The 12529-nt window shown below is 52.8% G+C and overlaps 1 protein-coding gene across 1 annotated transcript; it reads left to right on the top strand.

Moving 5' to 3' along the window:
- The first annotated feature begins 4923 nt into the window (after positions 1-4923).
- On the top strand, positions 4924-9329 carry BHLHE41 (basic helix-loop-helix family member e41). The gene is given in 7 exon segments (XM_058282924.2): positions 4924-5293; positions 5420-5483; positions 5803-5910; positions 6218-6329; positions 6729-6965; positions 6968-7098; positions 7101-9329. Coding segments are annotated over 7 exon segments (1311 nt in total). The 5' UTR covers positions 4924-5231; the 3' UTR covers positions 7698-9329.
- Positions 9330-12529: the final 3200 nt, after the last annotated feature.

Raw genomic sequence — 12529 nt, 5'->3', positions numbered from 1 at the left:
CTGATGCGCCAGCCTGGCCTGTCCCGCTTCACATTATAAAGTACTGGCGTGGGGCACAGACTGGCTCTGGAACCTTGGCAGATTTCCTAACCTCACTAGGTACACCAAGTTTCTCATCTGCAGAATGGACACAATAATAGTATCTGGCTTTTAGGGTTGTGGCAAGGATTAATGAGTACATATTCAGAAAGCCCTTAGAATGGTGCCTGGTATGCAAAATGTAAATGCTATATGCCTGTTAGATATCATCACGATCATTGTTATACCCTTCTTGCAGCAAAGGGACATTCAGAGGCAACAAAGTATCCCTGATATTCCAGAAGGTCAGAGTTGAGAAAGAAAAGGGAAGTTTAAGAGATGTGGAATACGGAGGGGTTCAACTATGGCAGGAGAGGAGCACTGGTACAGGGAGTCATTGATGGGGGATGCATGGGTGGGAGGGAGTTCTCCAGGGCATGCATATAGGGTATATAGATATGTTCAGATGTTTGTTGGGTACTGATATAGTGGGTAGAGTTTTACACGACAACTGAGGGAGTGCTGAGTACCCATCCTGGGGAGCTCTGTTGCATTCCCCAATGGAACAGCAACAATTCCCCAAGTATAAGAGCAAAGAGCAGTGAAGAAGGATGGCCCAATGATGGACCCTTGACACTGATGATATGCTTATGAGCCTGTATGCTTGAAATTTCAACTAGGACTAGAGCTACAGGGTCCCTAAGAGTTACCTCCTAGGAGCCTCCATGTTGCTCAAATGTGTTCACTATCTAAGCCAAACTCAGAATGTAAATGTATTAATTTCCCCCCAGTGTGGGGCATGACTCCCAGGGATGAGCCTCCCTGGCACTGAGGGATTACTACCAAGAACCAGCTGGTAATGCAACTAGAACAAGACCTTGTAAAAGGGGGAAATGGGAAACACAAATGAGTTTATATGGCTAAGAGACTTCAAAATGAGTTGGGAGGGGCGGCAGACTTGGTCCAGTGGTTAGGGCGTCCGTCTACCACATGGGAGGTCCACGGTTCAAGCCCCCGGCCTCCTTGACCCGTGTGGAGCTGGCCCATGTGCAGTGCTGATGCGTGCAGGGAGTGCTGTGCCACGCAGGGGTGTCCCCCGTATGGGGGAGCCCCATGCGCAAGGAGTGCGCCCCATAAGGAGAGCTGCCCAGTGCCAAAGAAAGTGCAGCCTGCCCAGGAATGGCGCCGCACACACAGAGAAATGACACAACAAGATGACGCAGCAAAAAGAAACACAGATTCCCGTGCCGCTGACAACAACAGAAGTGGACAAAGAAGACACAGCAAATGGACACAGAGAGCAAACAACTGGGGTGGGGGGAAAGGGGAGATAAATAAATAAATAAATAAATAAATCTTTAAAAAAAAAATGAGTTGGGAGGTCATCAGAGGGGTTGCGCTTACACACATCACAGCTGGATCTCAGAGACAGCCAAAGTAGCTACAAACCCAGGTAGTGGTGCTCCTGAGGGCTTCAGAGATGCCCAGGTCCTATGGTCATGACAGATGGCTCTGGAGTTCAGTGCCTTGCCAATGAGTTACTTTGGAATTTGTGCTCCCAAGTGTGATGGAGTTGGACTCAGATGTGACCTCTCTACACACACCTCTTCTGTCACTTTTACTGAACCTGGGGTTGGCGCTGGGGTTGGTGTATGCTCAGGAGACTTGAATCTCTGGACTGTGCATGTGCCAGCTGGGCCCTGAGCCTGAGCAGAATTGCAACACCTACTGTCCGGTTCATTGGACTTACCCAGGTCAGCTAACAGGGAGATGAAGATGGTCAACCACCTCACCTAGGAACTAAGAGAGTCTACAACTGCAAGTCGGAGAATCCCATCCATCAGCCATGGGAGATCTAAGCCTCCCCTCGATTTAGAGGTGGAGTGGACATCAACATCCCGGGGTCCTCAGGATGGAGGAATAAAACATGGATTAGAGTGGACTTACTGGTATTCTCCTGTAGAATTATTGTGACTCTAGTAATGGAAGAAATTATATCATTGATGTGGAGCCAGTGGCCATGGGAGTTGCTGAGGGCAGGGAGAGGGAAGAAGAGGTATAATGTGGGGGCATTTTCTGGACTTGGAGTTGTCATGAATGATATTGCAGGGACAGATGTAAGACATTATATATCCTGCCATAACCCACAGAATGAACTGGGAGAGAGTGTAAACTACAACATAAACTATAATCCATGCTGTGTAGCAGTGCTTCAAAACGTGTTCATCAAATGCAATGAATGTGCCAAACTGATGAAAGAAGTTGTTGATGTGGCGGGGGGGGGGGGGTGGTGGTAAGGGAGGTATATGGGAACCTCTAATATTTTTTAATGTAACATTGCGTGTGATCTATGTATTTTTTTTAAAAAAGAGATAATAAAAGAATAAGAAAAGAGACGTGGATAAGCAAGATGAGGCACTAGCACAAAATGTTAAAGAAAAAAGACAAAAAGCAAACAGGAGATGGAACTAAAATGAGAAAAGTCAAATGCAGCTATTTAAAGGGAAAAAGTAGAAAGAGAAACCATAAGGAAAAAGAAGAGAGAAGAAGAATGGGGAAACTAGTGGATACAGTGTGCATGGAAAGCGAAAGACAGAAAAGGCGGAAGAGGAAAAAGAGGCCGGAGAATAGCAAATGGAAAGACCCTATCTGCAGTGTGAGCTGGGTGTCAGAAGAGTGAAGGCATTGAAGAGAAATCAAGAACACTGGCTCTAGAATTTGAGAGTCTGGGGTAAGACAAGAGGTGAAAGTGATAACAGAAAAGGCTTCATCGGCACCCACAGGCTCGTGAAGTTACTGGACTCTAAATCATGGAAGGTTTCACTCTCACTTGCCCCACCAGACCCTCTGGGCGCCTCTCCCGGTCCCTCCTATTTTAACTGGGGTCGGTGTCTGAAGACTTTGTCTAAAGGTTTGCATTGGTCAAACATCTGCCAGCGGCCCCTCCGCCCTGTCAAGGCCAAGATCAGGGATGGATCTTCATTTAAACCTCACTAAACACTCCAGCAGGCATTTGCAAGTGGAATGGGACTCCGGGACAAATATTTACTTCCCCTTCCTACTCCAAACATTCAGAACCTATGAAAGGGGCTGCTTGTGAGTGTTTAAATTATTCACCTTAAAGACATTTCCCTCCCTTTCGGTCAATGAAGAACAAGAGGGCAAATGACACATGTCTGCAGGAAAATGCCACTTGCTGTGCTCCAACTTGCCCTCCGCTCCAACCACTCGGAAACAGGAGAGAGGGTGGACTGCACGAAAATACAATCGGCATTTTCCGAAGTCGTTTTTAAGCACGGACCTTATTACATCGCCTGTTTGATGCAAAACACGTTCCTCTATTTCAGGAAGTCGAGAGACCTTAAGCGACCCCCTCAGCCGCCGAGGTGGCCGGCGGGCGAGCCTCTGGGCCCGCCGGGGAGACCTGGGCCGAGCCCCGGAGCCGCCGCGGCGCGCGTCTCCGCCCGGCACCCCCGAGACTGCAGCAGCGCCAGCCGCGGCCCCGGCGCTCCCGGAGGCGGGTGGGGACACGTGACCGCCCCCGCCGCCGCCGCCCGCGACCCAGATCCGTCCCCGGAGCCCGCGGGGCGGGCCGGGGGCCACGCAGCGGCGGCCCCAGTCCCTCCCGCGCCCCGGGGCCGGGGCCCTCTGCTTCTGCCCGTGGTTCACGTGCCACCGACAATAAGGCAGGCTCCGGGGACCACCCAGGAGAACGAGGATGTATTTATATACGTAAATATGTACATAAATACCCCACAGCCTTTTCCTCTACGTAGGTCCCCCACCCCGCGGCGGCGGAGCGCGGGACCGGGAGTCCCGCGGACCAGCTCCCCCCACCCCCCGGCCGCCCAGGGCAGCGCGGGGCGCGCGGGCCGTGCGCCTCCCCGGGACCTCCCGGGGGCCCTCGCTGGCACTGAGTCACGTTCCCGGGAAGGCTCTGGGGAGGGGGCCCGGCTCCCGCCGCTCCGTGCTTCCCCGCGCCGAGCGCCGCGGCTGCAGGGGAGCGTGCGCGTGCGGGGTCCCCGCGCGGCGCGGTGGCTCACGTTGCTGGCCCTGTGCTGGTCCCCCCTGGAGCCGGGATGAAGGAGGGAGGCTGCGGCGCTGCCCCGCGCCGTCAACGTGCCCGCGGCACACTCCCGGCGGCGCGGGGCGCCCGGGGCGGGGGGCGCGGGGAGAGCTCGCAGCGCCGGCCGAGCGGGGCGCCGCGGGGGGCGCGGGCAGGCGGTGCCGCGGCGCCGCGGTCGCCCGTGCCGGCCCTCCCCCGCCGTCCCCCGCCGCCCGCCGCCTGGGGCACGCCGGGCCTCGAGCGTCGTCATCTGCTGCTCTGATTAGTGGCACCGCAATTCCGGCTGCTGCGGGAAGTTTGGGTGGCCCGGGGACAATCGTGTCGCCGAAAGACACGCGGACTGCGACCTTCTGACCCAGCGACTACATTTTTATTTCTCTTAAATCCTCCAAGGAGCGAATTTCAAGTTGCCCCTTTTCAAGGCGACCTCCAACCTGCGCCCAGGGGTCCCTCGGGTCGCTGGGCGGGAGCGAACCAGTCTCCCCATTTCCCTTCGGGACTCAAGTTGACCCGCCGCGAATTCTCTTTCTCTTTCCTTTCCCTGGTCCAAACCAACAGCGCAGAAAGGCAAAAAAAGCCACGGTCACGTTCCTGCGCCGGAACGACGGGCCCGACCGGCGTCTCCCAGCCCAGGGGGCCCGCGCCGCCCCGCAGCGCCGCGCCCCTCCCCCGCGCCCCCCGCGCCTCCTCCCGCGCCGACCGCGTCGCCGCGGGGGAGCCGGCCAGCTCGGCCCCCGTGGGCTTTCCTTTCCGGCGGCCCCCACCAGGTGTCCCCGCCCCCGCCGCCGCCGCCGCCCCGCCTCCCCGCGCCCCCGGGCTGGCCCGCGGATGGTACGTTCCGCACGTGAGCTGGGTGCTGGTCTGGCCGGCGACGCGCGTGCCCTGTGGCCAAACACTGCCCGGAGTGAGAGCAAACTCCCGGCGCGGCGGGGCCGGCGCGAGGGTGCGTGTGCGTGCGCGCGTGTGTGCGAGCGAGGCCGGCCGAGCCGAGCGCGGGGGGCAGCGCCTCACACTCGCCGCGCTGCGCCGGAGCGGGAGGGCGCGCGGCCGAGCCGCCCGGATCCCGCAGAGCTCCCGCGGCGCCCGGCCCCCGCGTGCGAGAGCGGAGCCCCCGAGCCGGCCCGGCGGCGGCGGGCCGCGGCTGGACATGGACGAGGCCATTCCTCACGTGCAGGAGAGGCCGTTCCTGGAGCACAGGGACTTCTTAGGGTAAGGTGCACGCACCCTGGCCGGGCGCCGGCTGGCTTTTTTTTTTTTCTCCTCCCCAAAGTGGCGTGGAGCGGGTGGGCGCAGAGCCGCTCCCCGGGGGGCCTGATGCTGGTTTCTGTCTTGCAGACTGGACTATTCCTCTTTGTATATGTGTAAACCCAAAAGGAGCATGAAGCGAGACGACAGCAAGGTAAGTGTAAGTTTCCGATGTCCCCCTACCTGCCCGAGAGTGCACCAGGGCCACTGCTTTCCCGGCGAAGCCCTGCCCGCAAGAAATCCCAGCCCCGAGCCTCCGGGCTGCGAATTTTAAGTGGCTCGCTGGCTACTCTCGGGGGAGATCAGACATCATACCTGAATTTAAATTGCATTTCAGAACAGCCCAGAGGAGAGAGGCTTCTTGGGCAGTTTATCCCACCCTGTCGTATTTGGGGGGCGGGGGGATTGTTATGTCCAGTGAATGAATGTTTAGCTTATTGTCTTCTTTTTTCTCACGACTTTCGTATATTAAGGATACCTACAAATTACCGCACAGATTAATAGAAAAGAAAAGAAGAGACCGAATTAATGAATGCATTGCTCAACTGAAAGATTTACTGCCCGAACATCTGAAATTGACAGTAAGATGGACATTTTCATTCTCTGCTGCTCTCCCGGGGCGTACTAATAGCCTGGCGCTAACTTCCAGGGGTAAAAGAATATGTTGACTTACAACTTGTGCTATAGCGTAGAGTCCCCGCACACCCAGAGTAGGTGCTCACAACTGAAAGCAAGAAATCGTTTCTAGCCTGCCTTGTGGAAAACGAGAAATAGCATAGGAAGAGTACTTTTCTTTTTTCCCCCGAAGTGTCTGCTTTGAGAAAAGCAATCAAGGCAGATGCGTGCTTTTGGGTAACCGAGCGCCCCTTCTCTCTTGCGCCACTGCAGACCCTGGGGCATCTGGAGAAAGCGGTAGTCTTGGAATTAACTTTGAAGCACTTAAAAGCTTTAACAGCCTTAACCGAGCAGCAACACCAGAAGATAATTGCTTTACAGAGTGGTAAGTCAGCACGGGGCGGCCGATCCCCGCACCCATGCGGGGTATCCCGCAGGCGAGCCGGTTAGGACCCCCTCCCTTCCGCGGGCCCAGGGCTCCCCCTCTTAAATAGCGGGGACTTTCCCTTCCTTGGAAAGTGCCGGATTCCTGAGGCTTCCGAGAGGCTCGTAGCAGAACCGGGAGGAATCCGGTTTTTTATTTCAAGGCTTTGCGGCCGGGAGGAGGGCGCCCCCCGCCGCGCCCCCGCCCCGGCAGCCCGCGGATTATATCACTGGGTGACGGAGGCACAGCCCAGATCACTTGAGTCAGTGCGCGGCCCACGTGACGAGCAGATGCTCAGGCGCCGGTGTTTTTCTTCTCGCCTCCACCCCCCCCCCCCGCCCCCGCCCTTCCTCCGCGCAGGGGAGCGATCTCTGAAGTCGCCTCTTGAGTCCGACCTGGACGCGTTCCACTCGGGCTTTCAAACCTGCGCCAAAGAAGTCCTGCAGCACCTCTGCCGCTTTGAGAGCTGGACGCCGCGGGAGGCGCGCTGCGCGCAGCTGCTCGGCCACTTGCACGCGGTGGCCGCGCAGTTCCTGCCCGCGCCCCCGCTGCCGGCCGCCCCGGGCGCGCGGGGGCCAGACGGCGGCCCCCGCGCGCCGCCCACTGCGTGCCGGTCATCCAGCGGACTCAGGCGGGCGCCGAGCTCGCGGGCGGCCACGACACGGACACCGACAGCGGCTACGGCGGCGAGGCCGAGGCGCGGCCGGCCCGCGAGCGGGGGCGGCGGCGGCGGCGCGGGGGCCCGGGCGCGTGGCCATCAAGCAGGAGCCCCCCGGCGAGGACGCGCCGGCCCCCAAGCGGCCGAAGCTGGACGCCCGCGGCGGCCCGGGGGGCGGCGCGGCGGCGGCGGCGGCCGCGCTCCTGGGCCCCGACCCCGCGGCCGCCGCGCTGCTGCGGCCCGACGCGGCGCTGCTGAGCTCGCTGGCGGCCCTGGGCGGCGCGCCCCTGGCGCAGCCCGCGCCCGCCGCGCCCTTCTGCCTGCCCTTCTACCTGCTGTCGCCGTCGGCCGCCGCCTACGTGCAGCCCTTCCTGGACAAGGGCGGCCTGGAGAAGCTGCTGTACCCCGCGGCCGCCGCCGCGCCCTTCCCGCTGCTTTACCCCGGCCTCCCCGCCGCCGCCGCCGCCTTCCCCTGCCTGTCCTCGGTGCTGTCGCCCCCGCCCGAGAAGGCGGCCGCCGCGCCCCTCCGGCCGCCCGAGGGGGCGCCCCCCGGCGCGCCGCGGCCCCCGCCCGGCCGCGCCCACCTGCCCTTCGCCGCCCCCCGCGAGCCCGGGGGCGCGGGGAGCTCCGCCCGGGACGACCCCTCGCCGCCGGGGAAGGAGGCCCCCTGAGCCCCCGGGGCCCCCCTCCCGGGAAGGACGGCGGGGCGGGCGGAGGCGGCGTGTCCTCGTCCTCCATCCAGACGCCCTTGACCCTTTAGAGGGAGGACGTGCGGGCGCGCGAGCGCCTCAGCAGGTGTGTGGCACCCGGAGTGCCCGCCCCCGCGCTCACAGCCCCGTCCACCCCCCGCCGCTGAAAAGACCCTCGCCAGCACATGTTGGTTCTATTTTTCTTAACAAAAACAAACAAACAAAAAACCAAACCAAAAACCAAATAAGTGTTGCCTCCCTTTAGGCCGTGCTCCCTGTCTTGAAGCTAAGAGACCCCAATTCTCGAGGCAGGCGGCCCCTCAGGGCTGAGCCCAGAGGCGACAGCCACCAGCAGGCGGCTCCTGGCTCAGTCCCCAAGCTGCCCTGCCTTGTTGGAGGAGGCTTTCCACAAACAGGAGGGTCTTTTAAGATTCAGTGTGCTCTTCAGTATTTTATAATGTTCAGCTTTTTTTAAAAGCATCTATTTTTCACGAGGGAGAAGCGAGGACGCGGGTGCTCCCGTGGCGAGCTGTTCCGCAGTGATTGAAACGGTATCTTAGTAACCTGCACTTGTCACGGGCTGGGAGCTGGGCATCCTTGGAGCTAAATCAGGGAAAGGTGGGTGAAGGCGCCGGGTTCCCGGTGTCCTTGCTAGCACTTTATTGCGAAAAGGACCGCGGTGGGTGGACTCAACTGAATTTTTTTTTAGGCACATTCTAGAACAAGGGCATCTGTTCCCACTGTCATCGTTTGATCCATTTATCCCTAACTTTTTGTAATCTTGCTGTAAAACAGAAAAAAAAAAAGTTTGAATGTGCTCTCAACTAAGAAAACAAGTCCACGTGGGTTTCCCCTGCATTCCCGGAAATCACAAAGGTGGAGGAAAGAGTTAACCGGGTCAGCCTGGGTTGGAAAGGCCCTCGAGCGGTGGAGTCCAGCCCTCCGGGGCCTTCCTAGCTCCAAGACTCTGTATCTTCTGGAGACCAAACCAGATACCAGATAATCACTGAGAAAGCTTTTTAAATAAGGCTTAACCAGAGACCTTCTCTGGATATTTTTAGTTTGTTGCCAAGGTAGCACTGTGAGAAATCTCACTTGAATGTTATGCAAGGGGTGAGACACAACAGTCTGACTCGGAGTGAAGAAAATATCTGGGCCTTTTCGTCCGTTCGGTGCATTTGCTGCTGTCGCTACTGTTTGCCTCAAACGCTGTGTTTCAACAACGTTAAACTCTCAGCCTGCAAGGTGGCTTTTATGTACATAGTGTTAATACCTCCAATTAATGATGTCTGACATGCTATTTTTGTAGGGAGAAAATATGTGCTAATGATATTTTGAGTTAAAATACCTTTGGGGGAGGATTTGCTGAAAAGTTGCACTTTTGTTACAATGCTTACGCTTGGTCCAAGCTCATGCTGTCTTAAATTATTAAAAATAAATACTGTCTGCAAGAAACCAGCTGGTTTAGAAAAGTTTAGTATGTGATGATAAACTAGAAATTATCTTTATATTGTAGTATTTTCGGCACTCCATAAATTCTATTACCTAAATATTTCCACACTATTTTGTGATTTAAATATTCTTACTAAGGAATAAAAACTTTAATACACGGTATGAGATTGTCTAATAATTAAAAGGTATGATGGATGTTCAGTTAGTTTTCACACATCTCTGCCTACAGGGATGGAAGATTTTCAGTGTACAGCGTTACTGGGCATTGGCTCGGTAACACCAGCTTCACCCCCCCCCCCCCAAGTGCCCAGGCTCCGGCAGTGTCTTCTGGCTTGTTCTACATGAAAAGTGTAAAAGAAAACCCTGTCAATTGTTGCATGTTTATGGTAGCCTCAGTTTGCTAATGCTTTTATGACTGATGACATTTTCACTTTTCATCTCTGCCGTCTGATTGCCCCTCTTACATGGCCTGGTGTTTTCTCTGTCACTGGGTTCTGCATCAGTACCCTACCGCATAGGGCTTAATTTCTGAGTATATTTTAGTTCCTTAATTGTTATCAAAAGAACTCTGCTATGGGCTTTATTTTGGAATTCAAGGAACAGAAATAGTTATTTCTAGAATATTTACTCAAATTTACAATCAAATTTGTGATTTGATAAAAAACTGTGTGAAAGATTATCAATGTTTGGCTCCAGTAACGCTCCTTCCAAACCCCTTGACTCTGAAGGGGCTTTGTAAATGACAGTCAGCCTGCTTGAGCTGTAGAAAAAGTGCTCCCTCTGCTGACTTGGTGGCATCAAAACTGCAAGTCATAGCATGGAACCGGAAGGAACCTCAGATCGGCTTGTCCAGCCGGGCTGCATTTTAGAGTATGAGGAAAATTAAACCAGGGGAGACTGACTGTCCCTCCCAAGGCCCCTTGCTACCCAGAGCCAGCCCAGAGGCCCGGTCTCCCCTTTCCCCACGTGGGGAGCCGCCACTGCAGCATCGGGGCCCAGGAAACGGAATTTGATTGGGCAGCATTCACCAAGTTTCACAAATAAACCAGAGGGACAAAGAAAACCAAATTTAACATTAGGGAACTTTGTAGGATTGTTGGGCATTGTGATTTATTGCACTGTGGAAAAACATCTAAACCAGAGTAAGGGGGAAATAGCATTTCAAATATTTTAAGTGACATTTTAATGACAGAATTGTAATAAGAATAGCTTCAAAACCAAAAAAAAGGTGCAAAGGAAACCAGAGGATAATAAAATGTTATAGCATTTTTATGATTTCAGTACAATAAAATAATAAAACCTTAGAGTTGTGCCAGAATTTACAGGTCAGTTATTTAGTCCAAATGCTTATGAAGTGATATGATAATAAGGTCAAAATAGTGGGAACAGAAATACAAAATAATATCCATAAAGCACCTGAAAAATGTTATTTTGGTCATTTATTTATTTTGATGAATTGAAAGCCTGAAGTCACTATTATTTGCTGAAACTTTTCTATATCTGCGGTGGTGAAATTTTAGCTACAATACTTTATAGTACATGTGATTTTTCAATTTAAGACATATGAATCTTGAGCCAATAATGCTTTTATTAGTCTGACACCAATTAATTTCACAAACATATGTTTGAATTGGTAAGTTCACAAAACTTTATTTGAATTGTAAAGGGTCTTTTTCTCCAAAGAGCTAAATTGAAGCACATTTTTAAGACACTAGAACCTAGATTTCAGTAGCTATATAAATTATTGTTGGAGTTTTAGTTCCTGTCTTTGTGAATACTGTTTTTCAGTTAGTTCTCTGTTATAGCCTCTATGGCTGTAGCTTTGGTGATTGCCCATAATCTGAGATTTTTTTAAAAAGTTATATAAAGAAGCCTCAGCCTGTTCTGTTCATGCCACAAGTCAACTCTGAACCTCTCCATGGGAGGTGACTGCCAATTTAGACTCTGGGAAGATGTGACTAAAACTTCTTAAATTTATGTTGAAATAGTCCAAAACTGTCATGAATGAAGACTATTTTAATGCCAGAAGCTGGCTGTACTATTGTGATAATGGGATTTTTTTTTCATGAAACAAAAATTCTTGCTCTATTGGACCATCAGATGGATATATTCAGACCCACCCATTGTTCTGTCATTCTGAATTAGTTCAAGGTGGATTTACAGTGCACGCTCAAGTGCAAGGTGAGGTCGCGTTTTTCAAAGTCGAATTTAAGTAGGGGATTGACGTGGAAAATTATCACATATTTTCTGTGATTAAGGTGGGAATTATACTAAAAACCTTGCAGCATGCACTTTTAAAGAAGATGCTTTTCTTCGTGTTATGCATTTGTCTTAAAATTGGGTTCCTTGTACTTGTTCAGAGATTCCATATTAAAAACCACAAATACAAAACTACACATTTTTAAAAGTTGATATTTTAAAATTCTGATAATGAATTCTGTGATGACTCACTCATCTGGCAGCAGGGAATAGGTACCTTATGAAACAGTTGTTCGGAAAACTGAAGCTTCTGTGTTCGAGTGCCAGCAATGTTCTTTTGGTTTTTATTTTAGTGGAACACATACTAAAGTATATTACACATCCCCCAAAAGGTCTTACCTAGCTTTTAGGGAAAAATACCCAGTATAAATTTGACCTCTCTCAAGAATTCAGGGTCATCGTTGCAAACATCACTTTTGCACTAAGCATGAACCCTGGGAGTATTTGTACCTGACTAAATTCTTCTTGATTTTTGTGTATCTGCTTTTTCTAGGTTTTTCAGTCTCTTGACTCATGGTCAAGTTGTCAGGTGTCACTTCTTGGTGTGTCAGACTGCCTGCTTCCAACTCTTATCTAATTTGCTTCCTCTGACTTGCTGTGGGCTGGGAAACCATTTAAACAAAACCACACCCATTAGAACCGTGTCTAAGATGAGAGTAAACTTCCTCTGATGCGGAATTGAGGGCTCTTCTATAAGTAAATTGTGTGAGCTCAGGTTCTGTGACATGGCCCCCCAAGCTTTTTTTTTTTCCTTTCATTTCTTTTAACTCCCAGATTCTCAACAATACTGTGAGATTGTTATGCAAATTCCATCAAATACTATTTCTTGACCATTTTATTACACAAAAATACAAACAACTTGCTAACAGAGTTAGCCCACAGCTAGTCACAAAATAAATTTCCATACCAGAAATAATTTGATCGAGAAAACGCTTCTTCCTCTGTGATAGGAAGAGGGGAGCAAGGGCTCTTAGTGAAAAGCCAGGCAACATTTTGATTCATGGATGATCCTGGGCCCACTTCTGGTACATAACCCCCTCCACCTCTGGCCTGTGGACATCTTGCATGGCAGGTCCAGGAAACCCATGCTGAGAACTGGCAGG

Source organism: Dasypus novemcinctus, chromosome 20 (assembly GCF_030445035.2).
Source record: "Dasypus novemcinctus isolate mDasNov1 chromosome 20, mDasNov1.1.hap2, whole genome shotgun sequence".
NCBI classification, from domain to species: Eukaryota; Metazoa; Chordata; class Mammalia; order Cingulata; family Dasypodidae; genus Dasypus; species Dasypus novemcinctus.
The sequence above is the reverse complement of the archived record's forward strand: the minus strand, read 5'-3'. Positions and strand labels throughout refer to the sequence as shown.